Below are 25,444 nucleotides of genomic sequence, written 5' to 3'. Positions count from 1 at the left end.
ATACTTCTCAAAAGCAAACTTTCCACATGAAAAAAACCTGTATTTGGAGGTGAAGAAATTCAGGTAGTACACAGGGACTTTTCTTGTGGTTGGTATGCCATAATCACTTAACTTTATAAAGAATCTCTCTCTCTCTCTCTTGTGCACGCGTACACACGCACACGCACACACACACACACACAACTTTCAACTAGATGGGCCCTTTTACTGAAAGGTTAACTGAAGGGCAACTACATACTGTCATTGCATACAAATTAATCCCAAGAGCAAACAATACAGAGATACTGTACCACGGATTCAGCATCATTTTCTCCTTCGCTGTCTGAGCTGGGCTCCGTTGGAATCAATGTGGTTCCATCCAGCACATTTAAGCCCTCCTCCCACATAAAGCTGGTTGAAACCTTCAGTCTTGGAACTTCTTTTCCCAGCTGAGGAAGAAGCAGAAATATATATACTCACATACATCATCCCACTCAGTACAACATGCAGCTTTCACCATCTCAACAGACCTATCCCCTTCCCGCGGCCGTTTACTTTAGTCTTCTTCTTCTGCTTCTTTTCCTTCTCCTCTTCCTCCCGACAATAAACCTCAACACCACTATCGCCGTCCTCAGTGCAATAGGCTCTCTTTTTTGCTGGCGTTACTTCCTGTCATTGAAAGAAAAGAAAGCGTTAAACAGTAGTTTTTTAAAAAAAAAAATAGTATGTATCTCTGCACATATATAGCAGAAAGAAGCTGAAAATATATAACAACTACATTGGTTTAACAAAATGTTTCCTAATTAAGCCTAAAGTCTCTTCCAGGATCGATACCTGCTCGCTTTCAGAAAGCTTCCTCCTTTGATTTCTTGATTTCTGGGAGGGTGTATCCTTTTCACTACAAGGCTTTTCATCACATGGAATAATGCTCGGCTTCCCTGTGTCTTCAGGAAGGAGAGAGAGCTCCACAAGTTTTTCTTCTCTGTTTATACTGCAGAATGATTAGAACACAGGAAACGACAGGAGAAAGAACTAGCATAATTATGAAGTCTATAGTGTCCTCTTAAATGTACAAAATGCTTTACATTTTTAATCTGTCCAGCTTCGCACCATTTCAGTAAGATTGTAAGGTCCCACCCCAATCCACGTCTTAGGAAAGAAGAACTCTTGGAGACAGAATTGTCCAAAAAGGAACTTTTACTAAAACATAATTGTCAGTGGGAAATCTAGACAGGATCTGAAAACTGTGTTACAGTTTGGTACTTTTAAAGTGTCCCCGAGTGAAACCTCCCTCCCCTCAGTCCATTTGGTCAGTCCCGGATCAATTAAGGTTCAGGTGTCAAAACCTTCGCAGGGAAAAGGGATCTTCCATGCCTTTACGACATTTCCTTCCTCCCTTTCGGATTCTAATTGGAGATACAAACCAGATCTCTCCCCCCTTCCCTTTCTTTGTTCTTCTCAGTTCAAAGGTTTCCCCCTGGTCTAATGACGGCCTCCAGGCAGGCTGAAATAAACACCCTTGCAACAAATGGATAAGGATAGCCAATTAACATCTTCTCTTCTCCTCCTTGGGAATGGCAGAATCCAGTGAGGGATGTAAGATTTTAGAACATACAGATGGGGTTTTATGAATGGGATACAAATGGATTCTGACAAAGATAGTATTATGATCAGTTAATAAAATGATTAACATCAAGTAAAACACATACGCAACTCACCAAAACACCATACCCTGGTCCCTGCGGGCCTCTCTTAATCATACTTTTTACTGCACACAATTTTGCCACCTCAGGGGAACTGTGGTTTTGGGAAAACATCCTACTTACCTGAGAACTTTGGCAGTAAGAAGCTGGTCTATATGTATGTACTTCATACAGAGTGAATGATCTGCCACAAAGAATGGGGTGACATACTGAAAGGAAATTTGACCCACCACTGAATCCGATAACCTGTCAAGAAAGAAGACTGTAACTTCTTCATATTTTTAAATGGTACCCATGATACGGCTAAAAAAATGCAAGCCATGGCCGTAACAAAAATGCAGAAGCTGCCTTTGTGTGACAATGCTAAATATAAGAAGGATGTGAGCTCTATATTTTTCTAGTGCTTCTCTAGTTGCCACATAGAAAGGATAAAAAGGAATAGTGTTTTTTTTCAAGCACAAATAATTATTCTCCAAAAAGACATGTTAAAAAACTGTTTGATTTAAGGAATATATCTGTATACTAATTAAATCTGGTAAGATTCAAACAGACACACACAAGGAGGCATACACAGAAGTGAAAAAATATCTCTATTTACTTTTATGATTGTGAACAAACTCACCCCAAAGAGATGCCTGATGCTGTAATAGATTTGACATAACCTCTGATGAGTTGACCATTCTGAATGTTATCAAGGGAAACAATTTCAGGATCTTCAGCTTTATGATGGCCTTTAGGATTTATCCTAAAGTAAACAGGAAAATGAGTTAAGTGCCTTCTTCCTGCATAGGCAAAATAAATTAGAACGTCAAATTCCAATACTATTCTCAAAATACACATTTATAATACAATGGAATTGCATTAGGACTAAGCGCAGGTTTTTCTTCTGATAGTAGATGAGGCAGTATTTCCTTACCTGGATGGCCGGAGGGATACTTTTACTGCGTTGTCTTCAACAGAAAGAATATAACATCTATACAGAAGAAAAAAAATAAAAAGTAACCTTGTATGCAACTTCAGATGTGATTATGTCCAATAAAAGAAAAAGCTGATTACATTATACATGTCTAAGATCAGACGTGTCAAACACAAGGCCCGGGGGCCGGATCCGGCCCGCGAAGTGGTTTCATGCGGCCCGCGAAGCCATCCTGGAATCAGTGAGGGAACGGCCCCCACTGCCTTGGCCCTGGCCCAGAGACCCTCCTTCTGCCAGAGACCCTCAGATCTGTCCCACTCCTGCCGAGGCCCCCATAGGCACCCTTGATGCGAATGATGTAGAGCTGGCCATGCTCACCCAGTAGGCCATACGCACTCTAGCCACACCCACCCAGTAGGCCATGCCCACCATGGCCATACCCACCCAGCCCCCTGAGGGCAACTGCAATGCTGATGTGGCCCTCAATGAAATTGAGTTTGACACCCCTGCCTTAGATTATCATGTTGGAGCATTCCAAAACACTGTACTTAATATTGGCATTGGAAGGTACTTGGAAAAGGTGGTCCAGAATAAAGTGGCAAAATTATCAAGCATGATCTGAAGGAAGATGTAACTCCCTTTACTAAAACACATGCACTATTTTTCATTTGTTTCTTTTCAGGCAGTTCAGAAGGGATTAAGTTGGGGTGGTTGAAATATCATATTTTCAAATTCAAGCTTAATTTCTTATTGCAATAACCATCAAAGAACCTCTCTTACATTTTCTTAGTATCCCTAGAAATCCAGCTGGTTGAGACTATCAAGCGGAATTTTCTTATGAACGTAACTAAGTTTTGGAAATTGCTTTCAGGAGAGGTTTATCTTCCTTCTCTTTTAATGAACTTTTCAAAATTAGTTTTTAAAAATTATATTTTTTTAAAATCACAGATGAGATGGTTATAGGGGAGCGCAGTATGTATATCTTTAGAAGAAAAACATTAATTTTTTTAAATTCCATTTATATCCCGCCCTTCTCCGAAGACTCAGGGCGGCTATTCCTGAGCAAGGATCCATCCTGAAATATTGGCAGTCAAAACCAAAGATTTGTTTTCAAAGTAGCTTAAGAAAATCAATGATCTGAAAATGGGAATTCAAAATGTAGGTTTGTAATGACATGGCATCCTTCATATACTCTGGAAGCGTAATTCCCAGGCTTCCAAAGGCATTGCTGGTTGGGAATTATACTCATAACAGACTGAAAGGCACCAGGTTGGAGAAGACTATTCTAAGCAACTGGAACGCACATCTCAAGTTGTCCTGGTTAATTTTAAGATGTTTGGCATTGATATTACATTGACATATTTCACAAATCAAAATGCAATATAAAATTTGCCATCTAAAAGTAAGGAATAATCAACATCATTGTTAAAGATAATTACTTTCAGTTATTTAAAGCTTTTGCAGAGGTCTCTTACCTGACAATTTTTCCAATACTGAAGTCTTCAAGTGGCTGCTCTTTGTATGAATCATTTAGCTGGAAAAGACTGATTTTACCAATCCTTCCAAATGGAAGAATAATATGCAAACCAACATGTGGAATAATTCGTTTCACAGTGCCAAGTACAATTGTTCCTTTCTCCAATGAATGAATGCCTGAGGAAATCCAGAACAGACACTATAGGTAACTGTTATAGAGGACATAGTCTTACACCTTTGAGATTGTGGATTGTTAGTCTTATTTTTCAAGCATGCCTTAGATCAAGTTCTAAATACAAAAAAATTCATCCAGTCCCAATTAAGAGTGCTAGAAGTTCTACCATAGTGTGACAAAGACTGTATCAAACTACCAGTAGCAGAAACAAAATATACAATATAATCCTGTAATCTCTGCAGCACTTACTCCCAGTAAATGGAGTCAGCAACTTTTTCCTGGCTCCAGGCACCATACCCAATAACTAACTTGGCACGGAAATACCTAATTATCTGATTTTAATGCATTGATCACTATTTAAATATACCTGTTAGTGACAGAGAGAGTTTGGTTCCAGAAATATCACAATCTGTCACTGTTGCAGTCAAAGCCTGTCCTTTTTTGAAGCATTTCCTTGCATATTTTATATCCTATAGAAAAAAATATAGACGATGTTCAGAATACTTGCAAAAAAAATGCCCAGTTTGGTCAATTCCTGAAAAATATTTTATGCTACTATAAGAGTTTTTCATGAGACACAGTCCTGGAGAGTTAAGGCTAAGCACAGGCTTCAAGCTATGGCAAATGATCAGTAAGAAATCTCAAAGTTTTCCATATGAATAACCAAACAAAAGCTTCATGTGTCTATTTTTGATCCTTAACTCTCAAAGAATGCAACAAGCCTTTTACAGGAAGATTACAGGCCACGTAAGAATGCTGTTATGCAACACACAGGAGTCACGGAAGATGGCATAACTAGAACAAAAACATAAAATGTAATTGAGTCCGTGGAGAGGGCTAGTGTCTTACAAAAATACAAAAAAGGCAGTGATAGTCAACACTTAGATCAGGGGTGTCAAACTCAATTTCATTGAGGGCCGCATCAGCATTGCGGTTGCCCTCAGGGGGCCGGGTGGGTATGGCCAGGGTGGGCGTGGCTAGAGTGCGTATGGCCTACTGGGTGGGCTTGGCCAGCTCTACATCGTTCGCATCAAGGGTGCCTATGGGGGCCTGGGCAGGAGTGGGACAGATCTGAGAGTCTCTGGCAGAAGGAGGGTCTCTGGGCCAGGGCCAAGGCAGTGGAGGCCGTTCCCTCACTGTTTCCAGGATGGCTTCGCGGGCCACATGAAACCACTTCGTGGGCCGGATCTGGCCCCCGGGCCTTGTGTTTGACATGTCTGACTTAGATTAACTCCAAAGAGTCACCCATAGGGCTAAATTAACTCATGCTGATTGCTTTCTGCCCTGTTAAAGGGAAAGGGACTAGTAAATATAAATTATTTCATACACTTCCCTGGCATAAGAGTCACAGTATTAAAGACCTGTTGAAGAAGGATGGTGGGGGGGAACTTTTATTCCAGTAACGGTGACTTCTGTGTGCTACCAAAACCACCATTTGTGTTATGCATGTTGTGGGGACTTTATGGGATCTAATTAGATTTTATCAGATTAACAGTTGTCTCCTAGAACGTTTAATAGCACAGAAACAGGAAACAGAACTATAATCCGGACATAGTATAACAAGATACAGGTTGATGTGAAATATTTTAAAGTTCGTGCCTCTCACCAAATGATAAATTTCACATTACTAGTAGCAGCTTCCTAAGATATGCTTAAGGATATTGTACCTCTTATCCCTTAGCGATTACCTTGGGATTTGAAAAAAGCAGCAGCTGCGGAACTCTCCCTCTGATGGTAGAAGTGACCTCCACCTCCAGCCGTTTCTTTAATACATTGTACTGAGAAAATATACAACACCCACTTCAACATTTCATTGGAAAAAGACAGATGATTCATCAATGTAACCTCTAACCAAAGGTTCTAAAGTTATTTCAGGAATTTCAGCATTGCCTGCACCTAATCTCCCACACACATGCACATAAAACAAAGTAAAAAATAAAACTCTTAACTCTAACTCTTCAAAGTAATAATTTTGGAGGAAAAGATGCAAATGATTAATAATAATAATAATAATAATAATAATAATAATAATAATAATAATAATAATAATAATAATAATAAGACATTTCTCATTGTATTTTATCCAAAGTTAAAAGATAAGAAAAAATTCCCAGCGTACAGAAGTTGAGAAATTCTAGATCTCACCTTTTTAACATAGCATGTCACTGTCTGCCCAGATTTCGGTCTTTCTTCTGGGCTGTCATTTTCAGCATTCAAGGCTGCTTTACTTTCCTCTTTCAGTTCACTGTTCATAAAAGAAAGTAAAACAGGTTATGCCCAGGCATTCTACTTTGACATTCCTGTTTCTCCCTTCTTTGCAAAGTATCTTCTATTTCATACTTAGGAACAAGCAGCTGCAAGGCCACATGCGTATTCAGATCCCAAGACATCTATTACAAGCTTATTTAACTCTCATCTAGCCTTTTGGATTATTTAGAAATATTTGTTCAGATTAGGTAAAGGTTCCCCCGCACATGCGTGCTAGTCGTTTCTGACTCTAGGGGCCAGTGCTCATCTCCGTTTCAAAGCCGAAGAGCCAGCGCTTGTCCGAGGACGTCTCTGTGGTCATGTGGCCGGCATGACTAGACGCCAAAGGTGCATGGAACGCTGTTACCTTCCCACCGTAGTGGTCCCTATTTTTCTACTTGCATTTTTACGTGCTTTCGAACTGCTAGGTTGGCAGAAGCTGGGACGAGTAACAGGCGCTCACTCTGTTACGCGGCACTCAGGATTCAACCCGCCAAACTGCCGACCTTCTGATCGACAAGCTCAGCATCCTAACCCACTGAGCCACCACGTCCCTTGTTCAGATTAGAATAGCACAACCATAACTTATGAATAACGGCCAGAAAGGAACGTTTAGAGAATGGATTATATTCTAAACATGTTCTAAGGCTTCATCTTAATGGCCAAGCTCTGTACTGAAAGATTTCCTTACCTTGGTCGGATACTGAGGTCTAGGAATGTATGGGTGAAGTGGGTGTGGGTGATGGGCAGATATCTGTAAATTAAGAGATATTACCATATGAATACCACTTGGAATCATGAAAAATAGAAACAGCAAATGCACTCACCTAACACACTAACAAATACACAAGCCAATAGCTTTTCATCTGTTAATGTTAGGCTAGATTCATCATTTTCATTTCAAGTAAAAGGGAAAAGTACATCAGAAAATGCAAGAAATTCCTATAGTTGTACCTCTCTGAAACACTGTATTTTCTCCAGAACGAAAAATGTTCAATTATATAAAACTTGTTCTCAGGAATCCAAACGTCCGGTATCTGTCAAATGCGGTGACAGTTATTCTCCAGGTTGCAGAAATATGCACATGAATTGGAAGACTGTGCATGTGTGTATGTTTGTGTGTGCCTTTAAGTCAGTGCTAACTCCTGGCAATAGCCTCAAAAGTCCCTGCAGATTTTTTGGGCAAGATTTTGGAAGTAGTTTGCCACTGCCTCCTTCCCCGGGTTGAGAGTGTGAGACTGATGCAAAATCACTCAGCTGGTTTTGTGCCTAAGGTGGAACTGGAACTCATGTTCTCCGATTTCTAGCCTGGTACCTTAACTAGTACACCAAACTGGCTCATACGAACCTGGATCTCAATAAATACATTACAATACAAACATTTCAGATTTTTTTCTTTTGTAAATCTCAACCTTTTTAATTTAGTTGATGCATTTGAAATAATAAAACATAGAGGAAAGCGCATTTAAATTTAAAAAGCCCCCTGAAGCTTTACAACCGTTCATGGCAACCTATTGTGATTACATGGACAGATTTTAAATCCTTATCTCTAGTTGCTCCTAAAAAGACACTGACTCTGAGCTTATAAACAGCCACAAGGAGATTTCTCCATACAAAACTAACTCCTACACAGATGGAAAGTGGGAAAAATCACTGTATTTAACTTCTTTCACCGGGGGAAAGTTCCAGGTTGCCTTCTTATCCCTTCCGGATTGAAATGAGTGGGTACTTAAAATGGGAATATAGATCACAGTGCTTAAAACACTAGGCCAAGAATGAGAAGGCTTGGGTCTAATTCCAAACTTATAATAGCTGACTGAGTGATTTTGGAATTTCTACAGCCAAAGCCATGTCACATGGCTCTAGGAAAAATTAGGAGATGGACAGGTGTGTACTCCTGAAGGAAAAAAGGAGAGGTAAGTAATCTAATAAGTACATTTAACAATAAATTTTTCTGGAACTAGGAGTAAAAATTAAAAACAAATAGCAAATGCATGATGAATGCTGTGCTTGCTAGCCTATTGAACCACAGTGAAAATAAATGTTAGCCACAATACAAGAAATATATAAAATGTTGTCTTACTTGTGACTTTTAATGCCTTTGCCTCCAATCACCCGAGCAGTAATCTTCTGTCCAACCTTTAGTAATGATGTTGGGAAAGTGCCTACAGTAACATCATCCAGGATCTGGGATGCATGAATGGAGCCAGTCAACCTATCATTAAATGCCACTAAGACATGAGTGGGTTTGACAGACTTAACAATTCCACTGACTATGTCTCCTGAGCTTGGCAACTCTTTTGTTACAAGTGAGGTGTTCTCTAGTGTCTCTGATTCATGACGTGATCTGATTACGTTCTTCTTCCCTGAACCATGTACAGCAAATAACATCCCATGATCACCACCAATCTGTGTGCTTTTCAGAACCACTTTGACTGACTGTCCCATCTTCAGTTTTTCAGAATCAAATCGGAATGTGTCATTCAAGTGGGAAGCCACTGGGATTGCAATCAGCCGACCTGTTCCTAACAAGGAAACAACTGCATACTCTGTGGCCACGTGGTGTACAACAGCCTCATGCTGAGAATTCAGGATTAACTGAAATATATAGAAGTTGCAGTCAGAAAACCAAAAAAAAGTCTGTTATACATGCAATATATTTGCTTTGCCCTATTTGAAACTTATGTTTTATCCTTCTTTAAAAAAGCTTCAGGAATTTCACAACTTTTTAATCATATCTGGGAATTTATTTATTACGACTTTCTAAGACATACCATTTGTACCATTTTAGGCTACAAAACTATGAAAGAAAAAAATCCCCAAAACATTAAGTTATTAAGACTAGCAACAGGTTTTGATGAAGGAAAACCTTTAGGATATTTACAGGTATGCATGTATGCTGGATTTATTCTCACATGTGCCTATTATTCCCCAAAGGTTAAATAGTAACCTTAAATAATATGTGAAATACTATGACTTAAATCAACCACCACTTTTAAGTCCCTCTAAGACATAGGAAAGAACCAATTTTTTTTCCTTCTTCTTGGTATCTTTTAATATCTTTTATAAAGGTATTATTATATAACTTAGGGAGGCATTCCATTATAAAGATTTGTCCATTTCGGTAACTATTAGAGTAATGCTTTTTCTGTGGTTTCATCATTACTCATATAAGCATGTATCTATCTTAGAGTTAAGTATAAAAAAGAACATCATACCTTCTTGGATTTGGGAGACAGCAGTTGTTCTTGAAGAGATACATAGATCTCTGATTTTAGAAGATCAACACAGATAATTACAGCTTTTACTTTTTGACCGTCAATAATACTTCTGCCTTAAAAAGACAATACTTAGATGAAGATAAATGTTCCACATTCAGTTAAAGAAAGCAACAATTAATGGTGCCCTAATAAGAGAAACTTTAGTTAAATTACAAGCTCAATTCCCAGTGACTTCAGAAACATAAATAGTTTATTTGGCAACAATAGTGATCAGCTATTACTTTTTTCTAAGATTGTTTTTCTATTTCTTTCTCTATGCACTAGGCTTTTCTGGTGGACTCAGAGTATTAAATAGGTCCATTAGCTTTTTGACTTCAGCCAAAGCTGGAAAACCGCTACCATCTAATTGGGCTATAATTTTACTAGTACAAGAGAAGGAAATGCAACATTCACTTGATCCCTTGTGTCCTTATGATCTCATTCCTTCTGCCTCGAAAAGATGTAACTCTACAGTAATCGGCAATTCATTTAAGGGTAACAAAAGATAGAGGGGATCAAACAAGAGTTGGAGGGGGATAAATACTGTACCTCCAAGTTGGCTGTGATTGGCTATTACAGTCAAATCAGAAACATGTGGACCACTGAAAACTGCTGAACCATCAGCCTTAACTTCGGTAACAACCAGGTCTAGCCTCTGCCCCACTTTTAATTTGGAGAGTTTCTTAGCCACACTGGAATCATCTGCCAATAAGAAGAAAATGAATTAAATTTTATTTTCAAATTGATTTTTTATTTTGAAAGTGTATGAAGTCAATGTACATTTTATCTTCATCTTTTGACAAAGGTTTCAATGTCATAGTAACTAAGTTCTTCTAATAAATTTCCTTAAGTTAGTTCTCCTAGAACAAGACAAAAAATAGCAATCTGTGGCCTCCAACTCCCTTTCAACTCCCTACAGTACTCAGCAGGGCAAAGAGCCGAAAGGGCAAAGCATGCCAGAAAAGCTGGAACTCTTTAATACCTAGCAATGAGGGATGACGCAAGCTGAAGGCAGCGCCATCTGGTGGGCCACAAGTTGCTTAATATTGAGAGATCCATTTAAGCACTGACCCTTGAAAATTGCCTTCTTGTGTTTAACAAGGAAGGAAGGAAGGAAGGAAGGAAGGAAGGAGGGAGGGAGGGAGGGAGGGAGGGAGGAAGAGAGAGAGAGAGAGAAGGAAAGAAAGAAAAGAAAGAAAGAAAGAAAGAAAGAAAGAAAGAAAGAAAGAAAGAAAGAAAGAAAGAGTCATCAGGCAACAAATTTTGCCTGAAATAGAATCCTATGACACTCAACTTTTATTATTTTTTAAAAATATAAATGTTTGCATAGCTTCACAATGCAACCATTGTAATAGCAAATGCAGACATAAGACTTTCACATGCCATCCTTTGTGTTCCCAAACAGTTTTACCTCTATTGCTCGTGAAGCTCATAATCTCCTGCAGTTCGTTAAAGTACTGTTCCAGTAGGGCAACGCTCTCAGAAACAGACCCCTCAACAGAGCACTCTGATATCTTCAGGGACAGCAAGATGCGCTGCTTCTCCTCATCAACACTGGTCACCTTGGCAAGTACAGTTTGACCTACCACAAAATGGTCTTTCGTGTCTGTCACAAACTTGTCACTCATTGCCTGCAGTGATAAGGAGACAGGATACAATTATATCAGCATCAACCCCAAGGCCTCCAAGAGGACAGCAATAATCAGCAATGGCTGATTAGGACAAATTCTACTGCAGTATTTATTGTTCTACTACCGTATTTCCCCCGAAAATAAGACCCGGTAATTTTTTTTTTGCCTCCAAAAGAGGCACCAGGTCTTATTTTCAGGGGCTGTCTTTTTTTCTCACCTCTTGCACTGACAGCCCTGCCCAGCCGGTCCACTTCTTCTGCAGCCGAAGGAGCAGCTTCATGTTGCAGCTGCATTCTGGCCTGCATTTCGCAGTCAGGCCTTTCTGGAGGCCTTTGCAGCTGAGTACCAAGCTATGGATTCAATCCATAGCTTGATTCTCGGCTGCAGTGGCCTTTTCAGAAATGCAGGCCTGACTTGAGAAATGCAGACCTGGATGCAGAAGACGCCTCAGAAGAGATAGGCAGGCAAGGAGAAGGCTGGCTGCAAAATAAGTGGGTGCAGGGCGCATGAGGCAGATCCACACACCCCACCCCCGCCCTAGCTTGATTTTTAAGTGTGTGCCTCACCCCCAAACTAGGGCTTATTTTAGGGGTAGGGCTTACATAGAACCAAGCTAGGGCTTATTTTGGGGATAGGCCTTACTTTCAGGGAAACAGTGTATCTACTGCCTTTGACTTATTTCTACTCCTCAGTATGAACCAGCAAACAGCATGCTTGTTCTTGCTTTACATTTAATAATCTACATTGCATAATTCTATTCAATTTTATTCCCTTTGAAATTCTGCCTTTTTTGTTGTTGTTCCTGAATGCAGACTTTGCCTGCAGAATTTCAAAGTTCTGCCCCTACTCACCATTTTATTATCAAGCCCACTCCAAATGAAAGTTTTAATTCTTGAAGGTGAATTGACAGTAGAACCAATAACCCAAACAAATAGTGGGCTTCCCTTTAATAAATGTGTCTCTGCATTAATGGGGAGGGGGTTGGATTTGATGGCCAAAAAGTCCCTTTCCAGTTCTATGATTTTATGAAGAATAAGACGACATAAGACATTTTAACTTAGAAATTTGTATTAACGAATACCTCTCAACCAATGCATCTGAATAAAGCAATGTTTATAATGAACACTGAAACAAGTCTTACCGATTTGGGGGCCAGCCCAGTTAAACCATAAGGAAACTCCACAAATACACCATAAGACATGATGTTTCTCACAAAGCCAGTAAGCAGTAATCCAGGCTGGATATCAGCAAAACTCTTCACTAAATGTTCATCCTCCATAGAGGAAATCAACGCTGGCTTTCTACTCAAGATCTACATAATGAATTAGGGAATTTTTTTAAAAAAAAAAACAGGCCTAGGAATTTTTGTACTGGATAATAGAAATCAAACACTCCACCCTAGACTATTAATGTATTTGAAACTGAAACAGTGCTATAGTGGAGAACATCTCATCTGCACTGATCAGTGTTTTTTAACAAGTGGCTTGACAGAGCCAGAATTTCCAGTTAGTTTGGCCCATCTGAAGGATAAAAGAGGCTGGGGAGATATGAAATAAATCATGATGCAGACAGCCAACTGAATACAAGTCAGATGCCATGGGAGGAAAAACCAATGAATTCTCTCCACCCAGCCAGCAATTTGGCTGGGAATCACAAGGCTTTGGAGAGAAGCACTTTGAGTACATGCTGTTGCACAATATAAGGTGGCAAACGGATTAAATCAAGTCTTGGCAAGAACTAAAAGGATACAATGTGACCTCCTTTGTTATGGAGGCATATAACCTTTTGGAGAACATCACCTTCCTTGAGACAATGCCACCACAACTTGCTATTGGAGACGTGATCAGAAAGTTGTGCTGTGGGAAGGTAGGCCGAAACATTGTTGGGTAGGATTGCAACCTCCAGGCCATCTTCTTTCTTGTTCAGAATTTTTACATCGACAATCTAAATAGCACAATAAAAAAACAGGTTTTAGACTATTTTCACTTTATAATACAGTATTTCCAAACAGCTTTATCTATTTATCTATTTAAAAATAAACGTCCAGGAGCAGTAAGAATCTTTACTGAATCACATATGGAGCATTTTATAATGTTACTTCATCAAACAGCTCAACGCTAGCTCATTGCTGTATCTTTAGCCCTTTACGGAAGCAAAGGGTCAGTCTAGAATTTCCTGTATACAGGTTTCTTTGCTGGAAATTAAGAAATGAAAACAAGGGAAGTGAAAATGGTTAAGATTAATACCAGAGCCAGTTGTGTTAATCAAAATCACATCCTCTCAACTGCTTCCTTACAGGAGAAAAATATTTTAATCTTGTTCTTAAAGGGGAGTGATATGTGGGGGAAGGGATCAAAATTGTTTTTTGATCATTCAATGTCACTATTCAAAAATCAATCTCCCTCACCTTTTTATCTTTTGCTCTAGAAAATTAAGAATTTTGTCAGGGTTGCTGAAATGGGAACTTTTCCTCCCATACATATCAGGGAGTGAAAAAATATCTTCGATTATCCCTGACAGCTTTAAAGTTTGCCTCTGACATTCTTCTCAAGTAATGGAAAATAAATATTTTAGAATAAATTACCTGTCCAGTTTCATATACCATTTCATGGTTCTTTGAAGTTTCTGTTCTTTCAGCATTCTTTGAAATAGCATCCTCTCCCAATCTGAATGAAAGCAACAATCTTTCCTGCTCAGGCTCACATTTTAATACAGTCACTTTGACTACCTGTGGGTTTTTTTATTTAAAAAAAGGAAAAACATAATTATGATTAAGTACATCCAGATCTAACACACTGAGCAGCAGTTTGCCAATCATATTAAACTGGTTTAGCAGCAAGTAGGTACACACGGCAGCCCTACTGTCTATGAACTGATCCACCATGTTTAACATAGGGTATGAACAAGGACCTTTAGCTTTATCCATTTGGAACAGAGAATGAAGACTAAACAAACTACAAATTAAAAAAATACTCCTTCATTCTCTGATTTCTTTCAGAGAAATGTCATAACATAAGATATCATTTTTCTAGTCTCTTCTAAGCAAAAGAAATCAGATTCTTGTTTTAATACCATATGGTTAGCTTGGCTTTCCAAACCATGGTTATGGGTTAATTGTGCAACTAATTGTGGACAGAGCCAGCAGGTACCAATGGATGCAGCATCAACATACCACCACGTGTATAGTTACTATTAGATTCAGACTAAAACTTTATTTATATTAAATGCACAATTGCTATGTATTCCATAATGTCAGCATTACATAATTGCTCCTAGCTCTCCTTTATACCCTATCTCTATTGTATTAGCAATTTCTTTACTGAGAAATTCCACAACTTTTCTTTGGACTTGTGTAGTTGTATAGATTTTATTTAGTCTTTAATGTGTTTTTTTCACACAGTGTTAGCTTAAAGTGCTATTTTTAAAAAAGATAAAATATTCTATGCTGCTGTCTAGATTTTAAAATATTATTGCACAAATGCCAAATCTGTTATACAAACATCTGCATTTCAGGTAGCTGTTTTAAGTGCAATACTCAAGGATACTTTTTACTTCTATTAAACGCTTACCTGGCCTTCATAGAAGGCTTCTTGAGGAAGAGTTAAGGGGAGCAAACCAAGTTCATTAGTAGGTACTAAGCCCCTCACATCATTATAGAATTTCACAATGCAGCCAAATTCCTTAACACACGCAATAAAACCATGAGCGATCAGGCCTGGCTTGGCATCTTCAAAACTGGCAAGGACAGGGAGCTTGGAATTAACAAGGGTTCTCTTGAGAGTCAGAATAAGCTTCTTTGTTTCAGGATTGGAGACAAGTACCTGGAAAAGCAAGAGACTGGAATCATATTTGCTAACAAAAGTAGTTTCAAGTCACGTTATGACTAATTTATGTAATTAGTTAAATGGAGTTAAATGCAGTTGATATAATTCCTAAATTCAGAAATATTAGTGTCATTAAAGCTGGAAGAAAATTGGGATGTATTTCTTTACATTATAAATATAATAAACAACTAAGTCCGAATACAAGTAAGTTAAAGTAGAAGTAACCATTATCCTTCAGAGAAACCTTTCCCCAGCTGGTACCTTTGAGATACAATGGAATAATTTTACACTTGCCTACACAGGAATGACTGTCAGAAAAGTCAATAGGTTTAAACCGTGCAGGTACTCCTTGAGTTACGATGGACCAGGATTGCCATCACTACATGATGCAATTGTAAAGTGTGACTCACGTGACTGCATCACTTAGAGACGACAATCCCAGAAGTCCTGGTTGGCGTCATAACTAAAAGATGTGTGGGCTGTTAAGTGTGAGTCCCAGATAAGGAGTGCAGGGCTGTGACAGAGAGACGGAGGAGGCCTACAAGGAGGCCGACTATTCATTTGACTTTGCTTGTGGGAAGTTCACAAATGGCAAGTATGTGATCCCGGTTCCCTTTAACATCCTAAACATGAGCTGGACACCAAGTCTCCAGATCACAATCATGTGACCACAGATAGGCTATGAAGGTCAGAATTTTGATTGTCCATTTTTTTCAACATGCCATAATTTTGAACAGTCACTGAATGAATGGCTGTAAGCCAAGGACTACCTGTATTAAGAAGACTTACACAAGATTATGACATAGGTGGTGTGTTAATATCTAACTGGTGAGAAAGCGGTGTCAGGATTTATTTTTAGTGAAGCTTATATTTATTTCTAGACATGAATACAAGACAAAATACATAGCTTACTTTAATTTAGCCCCAGAGATCATTGATTAAGTTAGGCTAAAACTTACCAATTTGCTTAAAGGTACCTAGCAAGCATCAAGGCTGAAAAAGTTTGCATATCCAGTTGAAAGTATACCCACACTGTCACAACAGCTTTAATGATAAAAGTTATATAGAAACATCAATAACAATTAAGAAAATTAAATTAAAAATATTTAAAATAGAGTTTAAATTTAATTCCTTACAGGAAAATCTTACCCGACACTTAACAGTAGACCCTGTGCTATACTTCTTCTCTGGCTGTTTCAATTTCACATCTGCGAGATGTAAATTGGGGACAAAGCCTTTGATATTCTCAGTGACCTTCACCTCCATGCCCAACGGCTTCAGAGTCAACACTTTTCCCTAAGAGTCAAAAATAGATAGCAGGTAATTGAAAATAAAAATCAAGGCATAAACAAATCATTCAACATTTCTTCTTCTTAAGCACATCAGCAATTCATAACTCTCCTAGTGGATATCATAGTGATATTTATATGCCTCCCCTAATAGATCTATGCAATAAATGTAACAGAACAAAATAACACTATTCTACCAGAGTTACATAAAGTTTGGACTCAAATATATATACCAATAACATTGGTTAACATTCTTTCAGAAGTACTTGCATAAAATTTTCATTCTGAAGTTTGTTCATTTATGATAATTGATTTACAGAAAATATAGACAGGATTATCATAGAAGCAGATTTTTTTTTCTTATTGGACTTACTTCTAGCACTTGCCCAGGATGTATATCATGGTATCTCAGAAATGCAGCATTAATAATATGTCTACAAGCATAAAAAGAAAATAATTCAATTTGGTGTGAAAAAGTAAACTGGATGAAATTTAAATAATAGCTCTCCTGCCCCAGCACACAAAATATTTTTGATAGAAAAATGCAATTTGGTTCCAATTTCAATCTGTATTTGATACAGATCAATTCAGTTTGAAGATTAGGAAAATGAAGCAGTTTGATCTTTCAGTTCAGTCTAATTGATTTTCTGATTTTAACCAGATTTTTTTTGAGGCATCAAACCTGATTAAATTTTACAATATATTGTAGAAAGCTGATATGATTTGATCAAATTGGCCTCAAATTAACTATATGAATCTACAGAAAATCCATGTGAAAACTTATTCAGTAGCTTACTCATCTAACAAGAACTGCTTCTGACTTAATAGAGTCTAAAAAATTCCAAACCAACAAGAGTCCCAATTCTCTTTTTCTTTTGCTCTTTATGTCCCCTACCATTGCTTCCTGGAAGACGAAAAATTGCAGTATTAGCTATGATAAGCCTTAAGGAAACTTTGGCAACTGTGTTCAATATTGTGATGAAAATCACTTATTACAGGTACAAGCCTTTTTATTCCACGTTTTATACTAATGAATTGCTTACAGATTACATAATTTTTGACATGTAAACAGCAACACTGGGATATATGTATCCAAACGGAGAAAAACAATAATTTGTGAGTCACTTTGCAAGTCTTTTTCAGCATTCTACCAAACTGGTGGTTCTTGAATTAAAATACAAAAGTTCAAAATACATAAAATTGATGTTAAAATAAGAATGTGTAGTTAACTCTAGTTAAGTCTGCATAAGTACCTATATATGTTTGTCTTTTAGAAAGCAATGGGGGTTCAGCACTCAAGGGAACTGAAACATGTCAGATATTTATGAGGCATTGGGAAGTTCCTCCTGCCGTGGGCAGTATCAGAAAGGGACACATGTTTAAACTGTTCAGAATTTGAAAAATTAATCCATACAAAGTACATAAAATGAGACAAGAAACTTACTGTTTGAGAGACACTATGATCATGTCATCTATCAAGCTGTAGTCAATAATTCGGCATGTATGTTTACTTCCAGGCTTAAACACCTCAGTTTTGAAAGATTTGGCAGTCTTTGGAAGATACTTTATCTATAAAATATATTACAACGATTAAGTCAATTTCTAGTATAACATCAACCCTGCTATAACACAACAGACATGGTGTCTTAGAAGCTTGATCAGTGGCCAAATTCAAAAACCCCTTATTTACTTTAAGCCAATAAATATTCTTAAGAATTATTGTATAAAACGAACAACAAACACAATAAAAGTCTTACAATATACATGACAATAATATTTATTCTATATTAAAGTCTCCCTCTCTAAACCTGATGTCTAAACTGCAACAGAGAAAAAAATCTTTGTGTGATGCTAAAAAAATAATGAAGGCATGAAGCTCCTGGGAGGGCCTATAGCTCTGAAGACCATGTTGAAGAACATACCTAGAAGATATGTTTTCCTTTTATAAAAAGGTAGCCTCATTATTATTGGGGTTTTCATTCCCTCATCACAACTGCAGATAAGAAAATCACAGTCCATGCAAAAGCCTGTCCATCGCTTTGTACATGTACAATAACAACAACAATAAAAGGCCCAAACTGCAAAAACATAAAAACTTCCACATGTATGCAAAATTCTTTTTCTGTTTCACAATTGTAGAAACATGATATCTGAATAAGCCACCGAACCACTGTGGAACGTTTATAGCCATTATTATCCGTTTCTTAAATCTATACCCCATCTTTTCTCCAGAAGACTCAAGATGATTTACATGATCCTTAATTTTAGCCCCATCAATAGGCTGGAGTTAAGAGAAATGGACTGCCTAAATAAAATCACCCAGTGAATTTCCATACTGATGCTGCATTAGGACCGGAGTCTCCCAAATCCTGATCTACTAGTACCTTGACTATTAGCTACAGTAGATCTCAATTTAGTCCTTAAAGACACACCAAGATTTTAAACAACTTAGAAACAGACTGACAACCAATATTGTTTATTTTAAAGGATGCGTCATCAGAATGAATGAATGATGAATGAATGAAAGCTGAAAAATTTTTCACTAACTTTTTCTTTTTTTGGGGGGGGGGAGTATTTTTTTCCCCCAGAACCCAGGAAGTCCAGGATTATATCACCAAAATCTGATGGTAAATTATGTTGTGATTAGTGGAAAAAACACCACAAAAGCAACTTAAAACCTAAGAAAAACTTCTGGGTTAAGAAGTCGATTTGAAAGAGCCTATGTAAAAATCATGCCCTTACTGATAAAACAATTATGTCACTGATTAGCCCTTATCTACCGGGGGTGTGTATGTGGGGGGGGGGAATTGAAAATGCTACCTGGTCTGACAGTGAAACATACACAAGAAAACAACCTAACTCTAAGAGCAGCAAGAACCCAAGTGGCCTATTTCTGTCCTACAGATTTCACTGTACAAGTACATAGAGAAATAATAAAATACATTTAGCAAGGACTCATTAATAAATAAAATTAATGCTAGAAGCTGAAGTCTTCCAGCCAGTAAAAAGATAGTTGAATTTTCCCTTGATGTTTTTTGATTGATGAGACCTTTAAATAAAAAAAATAAAAAATACAAGCTGAAGCCACCATTACGTTACTTACATGTGAAAAAGCATGACTGCCATCATCCAGCATGAAAACAGCACCAATTTTTTTGAGAAACATCTCTACTTTGGAGTCTGCTACTACCATACCAATCCGATCATTGGAAAGTTGGCTAAGCTGGATGCCAGGCTGAAGGAAAACTGGGCGCAAAGAAAGGCGAATTGCCTTGGAAGCAGGGTTATTTGAAAGAATGCAGGCTTTCACCTGGAAAGAGGAAAAGTGAAAGAAAGTATTTTAATTCTATTTAACAGAGAAAATATGTTTGTGGAGGAAGACAGAAAAATATTTTTATAAGTATTTACAAAGTGCCAGCAGGTAATAAAGATATTAAAAGTCTTGATCCTTATGATTTCATGGGTACATCTATACAGTCTTTTTACAAGTGACACAGAAGTATTAACTATTTCTAAGATGTTTATCAACTTCTCAGGCTAGCTTGGTAGTCTACCATCCAAGTGTTAACCAACCCTATGCTCACTGAGTTTCTATGCCTATGTGAGGATAGATAAATCCTGCCACCTTCTAAGAGCATTAAGAATATCATTTTTACTTTTTAAAAAAAAAAAATCTAGAATCCAGGAATACGAAGAACTAGCAATTTAGAAATGCAGTAATTCATTTACATTTTCATCATAGTTTAAACATAATTGCTTACCAACTTACCATCTGATTTGGTGAGAAAAGTCCTGTTTTTAGAGAATTTGTGTGCATGAAATCCACAATTCCAGTAAAGGAAGAGAGAAAACTTAAAGAAATTCCAGAAGAAGTCACCTGGAAAAATATAAAAGGAACAAAAAATGCTTCTTATGGATGGATTTCCTTAAAAGATCTGGAGGAAAAGTGAAGACTTAATAAAGCAAGTATTTATTTTGACATTTTAGAATTGTTATATATTTGGTTGTATTATATCATTTTCTACTTAAGTTTCAATTAAATGTCATTTTGCATGCATGACTATGGGAAATTATATAAAAGTCCAACCAGAAGATGAAAGCTAGTAGTACAGATGTATGTTTGCCAACAAAAATATTTTATTTTGTAATTATCCTTATATTATACTGGGTTTTAAATGGGAAAAGGAGCAATTGATGTACAAGATAATACAATGCAGAGACCTTCTTGGCCACAGCTGCCATCTGCTTTTTGAGCAAGAGCTGTGAGTCCAGGACAAACTCCAAACTGTGTGCCAGTTCCTTCTAGAACTAAAATGGAAAAATCCCAAGAGAGAAATGGTCCATGACCTCCCAGCCATTCAAATTAGCTAGAATTGATCCTAAGTTTGCTCCTCCTCATGTAGATCCCAACATCCTCACACTATTACAACACAATCTTGACAGGATCACTTAGTAGGCCTGTGAAAAGATATTTAATTGAATCATCAACAGATCCTTGAAGCAAGCCTGACCTCATGATGAGGGATGAGCTTGTCCAGCAGTTTTAACTAGATATTAAATACTCTTGTGGGAGTCCACAGTATAGGTGGGTTGGGCTCAATCACTCCTCCTTTACCAACAGTGAATGAAACTAGGCTTAGGAGGAGAATCAGCATTCTTGCTACCCTTGATTCTGGGAAACAAATGAGATACACTTGAAAATCCACCCTCACTTTGAAGGAAATGAAATTAACACAGAACTGTGAGCATAACAATTTTAAGTAGGAGGGCTTATAAAATTCAGAATCTGCCTACAAACTTTCCAACATCATTTACAGTCTAGAAGAATAAAAATCAAGCTGATATCTGCCTACTATGTAGACTCTTGGATTAATAGATCAAAAATTGGTTCTTAACATCAATAGGGATGAACTATATGCCCACTACAAATACAATTTTCTTTTTTGTATGTATGCTTATAAACAATAGCAGATTAATTTTACCTCCTGAACCTGGGCTTTCACCACTAGCCCAGGTAGCAAGTTGGCAAGTGACCAGTTTTGTGTTTCTGTGGCAATGGCTGAAGCAACCTCAGACTGATTGATGGATATGCGGATTATTCTTCCACCGTTCTTTACTTCTTCAATAAGGCAGTTCAGATATTGCCCTATCTTTAGTTCAGTTCCTATAAATCCAGCATACAGAATATAATCTCTCATCAGTAATTATTTGCTATAACTTTTCTGTTATATTTTTCAGCTATTTCATTAATTCACCAATTTCATCATGATAAATACTTTAAATAAGCAAAAAACAAACAAGACTCCCATTAAAAAAACTAGAGAAGTTGGTCAAATATGGAAAATAGCTACTGTACATTGATTTAAATACACACATAAACAGACACACAGAACTTTGTAATATCTTACTTACTTTCTCTCCCCCCAATGTTACACTCAATACAACAATAACAAGTTTTACCTTTGTTGTGTGATTGCAGATAGCCCTGGGCTTTCTGCCGAGGAAGAAATGCTTTTGTTCCAGGAATACCTATATCAATAATGTAACCATGGTCTTCTATACTAGATACGCATCCAGAGAGTAGCTGTTCAAATAACAAATGTTGAATTAAATATATATAAAGAGATATATAGTTATTCATACTGTTCTTTGTCCCCTATCTCTTCTTATTTACTAAGTTTCATTTACTAAGGAAAAAAAGCCATTGACTTTCCCAAGACCTTCATTGCTAATTGCCCAAATCTTTTTAGAGTTTTAAAAATATTGTTGTTCAATTGAACAACAAACTGATTGCCATTGGGATCCTGCTAACTGACACAATGGGTGACACAATGAGCACATCTAGCCATAAATACCTATGTGTGTGTATGTGTGTGTATCAACATCACACACACACACACACACACACACACACACACACTACTCCTATCATGTTCATCTTCAGCGCTAGTCTTTTTTTATAATTTATAAATTTATAATTTATAATTAAACTTTTATTTTTCTCAGAAGCCAGACAGATTTTCCACACAGTAATGAATGCACATACGGGTAATCCTCAACTTACAATCAGTTGTTTAAGAACCGGTCACAATGGCCTTGGAATGGATGCTTTATAACTTGTAAAGCACTTCTGGCTATGATAAAACCTCATTCCCTCCCCCTCCCCCCATCACATAATTGCATTTTGGGCACTTGACAACCTTTGCACTTACGACTAGTGCTCTGCAATCAGGTAATCACCATTTGCAGTCTTCTCTGCTGGTTTCTTCCAGAAAGTCAGTTGGGAAACTGACAGGGAAGAGTTGTAAGCAGAGAGGACATTTGATTTAAGCTCCATTCCCCCAGCGAGATTTTGCCTTCCCTCCATGCTGGGGGAGGGAGGGAAATTCTCCCATTTGCTGGAGGAAGGGACTTCAAAAACGCTAGCGAATGCCAGCATTTTTGCACATCTTCAAATGCTGGCATTTGCCAGCATTTCAGCTCTCTGGAGGGGAAATGCTAGTGAGCACCAGCATTTCCATCCCTTCAGAGGAAAAATGTTAGCAAACACTGAGTCTGCGTTTGCTAGCATTTTCACCAAATTTGAGGCCTGTTCCTCCAGCATGCTGAAGGATTTCTCCTCTGTTTGCCTCTGCAGTGGTTGATAAAGAAGTCACGTGACATGTCGCTTAAGAACCACTTTGCTCAACTACCAAGATTCAAGGTCAAGTTGTGATTGTTAAGTGGAGGACTCCTTATACCCACTGCTTTTATTTTCTAAGAATAACTATGGAGAAAATCCAGGAAGCAGAAGCATTCTTACTAATAAAAATTATGCTAAGGTAGAGTGTTTTGTAGCATGTCTACTTATTTTTTTAAAACAACAAAGCTAAAAGGGTAAGGTGTAGCCATAAGATAACGGAGCAACAAATCTCCAAGAGAAATACTTAACTTAAGCATCAGAGCAAAGGGAGGAAATATTTCTCTTGAACAACCAAGAAGAAAAAAAAGCAGCAAAATAGTTAATGTGCTTGACCAAATTCAGATTTCTTTTCCTATTCCCTCCTTTTATCCCAAACCAATTAAACTTCTGGCTTAAACTACTAACCTATCAGTTTCTCCTCAAATCTCAAGCTAATCTGCCTCTCTTATCAGCTTATGATCTCTGCTGGCTGAAGATCCTTGGAGCCAGCACATATGAAGAATACCAGATTGGGAAGGAGGATAAAGGCAACAAAACAAGGAAGTGAAACTCCTTCCCAAATGGAAATACCAGAAGAGGGGAGGCTTTTTATTTTCATCACAGCTTTTAAATCTGGAATGCAGCATATGGCTCAGCCACTCCCTTTTACAACCTCCACCCACATCCCACCCCAGCCATCTGCTTAAGTCCTCCACAGGGGGAGGACCTAAAGCAGACATGTCAAACTCGCAACGTCACGTGACGTCGTGTGACGTATCGGAACTTTTTCCCATTGCCGGCAATGGGATGGGCGCGGTTTCTCCGTGATGCTCCGGCCCCCTGACCTAAAGGTTTTGCACTACTATTCCATAAAAATAATAAAAAAAAGAATGTCAGTATCATTGCATTCCCAATTAATGAAATAACAGCAGCTTATTAAGGAGATTTGTGTATTTTTCCCAATTATTTAAATAAAATATAAAATACGTGTAATCCTCGACTTAAAAACAGTTCGTTTAGCGACCATCCAAACTTACAACGGCACCGGAAAAAGTAATTTATGACCATTTTTTACGTATGACCATTGCGGCATCCCCATGGTCACATGATCAAAATTCAGAGGCTTGGCGACTGACTCATATTTATGAGGGGTGCGGAGTCTCAGGATCATGTGAGACCTTCTGACCAGCAGAGTCAATGGGGAAACCAGGTTCACTTGAACAACCGTGTTACTAATTTAACAACTGTAGTGATTCATTTAACAACTATGGCAAGAAATGTCATAAAATTCACTTAACAAATGTCTCACTTTGCAACAGAAATTTTGTGCTCAGTTGTGCTCGCAAGTTGAGGACTAGCTGTATTCAGAACAAGTCCATTTTATAACAGCAGATTTTAAGAATCTATTGTATGTGAGGTTCAGGCCTTTCCCATGAAACTTATTTCTTAGATCTTATGTCGGACACCTGTTCATTACTGTATGTGTTTGTATATCTCAGCACTTTAAGCCAATATGTATTGTCTTTAATGCGGTTTCACTGAATTTTCCTATAAAACTCTACAAGTAAAAATGTAATTTTGAAATTTGACTTTTTTTACCCACCTCTGTTGTCTTTAATTGCACTGCTGTCATTTGTAGTCATTCCTTTGCTTACAGTTTTTTTAAAAAAATGTGTTTTTTTCTAATTGTCTCAAACAATTTGGGATAAATAGTTCATTTAATAAATATGAAAAATAAAATGAGGGAAAATCTTGAGTTACTTACCATGCCCGCTTTCACAACTGTAGGATTCAAACCTTTGTTGATATCGCTTGGATTAATGGTTAAGTGTATCTTCTGATGTCCCACAGCATTCTTCTCTGTGCCTACCACAGCACATCTTACCAACATTCCTGGAGGGAACAAGTCTGAGAGAGAATTCAGTTCCTGCAAAAAAAAATTCAAGAGGGAATATAAAAAATAAGGAAAGATTAATGGCAAGCTATTTTCTAGGTTCCACAGCAAGCAACCTAATAACGTAAGTCTCCCCAGAGTATATTCAGAAAATAGAATATATTTTGACATTGCTATCAAACTGTGTTAGACTGGATTCACAGCAAAATATATCACAATTAAGAATATAATCAAGAATGGTACATATGCTAATTCCAATGGCTGTCCTCAATTCTTTTGTCAAACAAACACTAATATCTATGTATTTAAGACCTGGATTTAGCAGATCCAAATATGGTTTAAGAGCAAAACAAACTACAAGGCAAATATGAATACCTCCTCTGTTGATC

At 37.6% G+C, this 25,444-nt stretch overlaps 1 protein-coding gene across 3 annotated transcripts in view; it reads right to left on the bottom strand.

Moving 5' to 3' along the window:
- The window catches only part of PDCD11 (programmed cell death 11), a 38,267-nt gene that overhangs the window by 5,091 nt on the left and 7,732 nt on the right, over window positions 1-25,444 (bottom strand). For all 3 annotated transcript variants that reach the window (XM_083364731.1, XM_083364733.1, XM_083364732.1), the window contains exons 5-31: window positions 24,927-25,088; window positions 21,961-22,084; window positions 21,483-21,664; window positions 20,270-20,377; window positions 19,604-19,810; window positions 17,945-18,069; window positions 16,874-16,934; window positions 16,361-16,507; window positions 14,957-15,208; window positions 13,972-14,115; window positions 13,137-13,331; window positions 12,529-12,699; window positions 11,168-11,387; window positions 10,306-10,458; window positions 9,715-9,830; window positions 8,580-9,094; window positions 7,188-7,250; window positions 6,395-6,494; window positions 5,938-6,027; window positions 4,617-4,719; window positions 4,074-4,251; window positions 2,599-2,655; window positions 2,305-2,427; window positions 1,806-1,928; window positions 814-970; window positions 535-648; window positions 291-428 (exon numbers count right to left, since the gene is read on the bottom strand). In XM_083364731.1, the coding sequence (XP_083220857.1) occupies window positions 291-428; window positions 535-648; window positions 814-970; window positions 1,806-1,928; window positions 2,305-2,427; window positions 2,599-2,655; window positions 4,074-4,251; window positions 4,617-4,719; window positions 5,938-6,027; window positions 6,395-6,494; window positions 7,188-7,250; window positions 8,580-9,094; window positions 9,715-9,830; window positions 10,306-10,458; window positions 11,168-11,387; window positions 12,529-12,699; window positions 13,137-13,331; window positions 13,972-14,115; window positions 14,957-15,208; window positions 16,361-16,507; window positions 16,874-16,934; window positions 17,945-18,069; window positions 19,604-19,810; window positions 20,270-20,377; window positions 21,483-21,664; window positions 21,961-22,084; window positions 24,927-25,088 (4,128 nt within the window). The remainder of the gene's footprint in view (window positions 1-290; window positions 429-534; window positions 649-813; window positions 971-1,805; window positions 1,929-2,304; window positions 2,428-2,598; window positions 2,656-4,073; window positions 4,252-4,616; window positions 4,720-5,937; window positions 6,028-6,394; window positions 6,495-7,187; window positions 7,251-8,579; window positions 9,095-9,714; window positions 9,831-10,305; window positions 10,459-11,167; window positions 11,388-12,528; window positions 12,700-13,136; window positions 13,332-13,971; window positions 14,116-14,956; window positions 15,209-16,360; window positions 16,508-16,873; window positions 16,935-17,944; window positions 18,070-19,603; window positions 19,811-20,269; window positions 20,378-21,482; window positions 21,665-21,960; window positions 22,085-24,926; window positions 25,089-25,444) is intronic.

Source organism: Vipera ursinii (assembly GCF_947247035.1).
Source record: "Vipera ursinii genome assembly, chromosome: 5".
NCBI classification, from domain to species: domain Eukaryota; kingdom Metazoa; phylum Chordata; class Lepidosauria; order Squamata; family Viperidae; genus Vipera; species Vipera ursinii.
The sequence above is the reverse complement of the archived record's forward strand: the minus strand, read 5'-3'. Positions and strand labels throughout refer to the sequence as shown.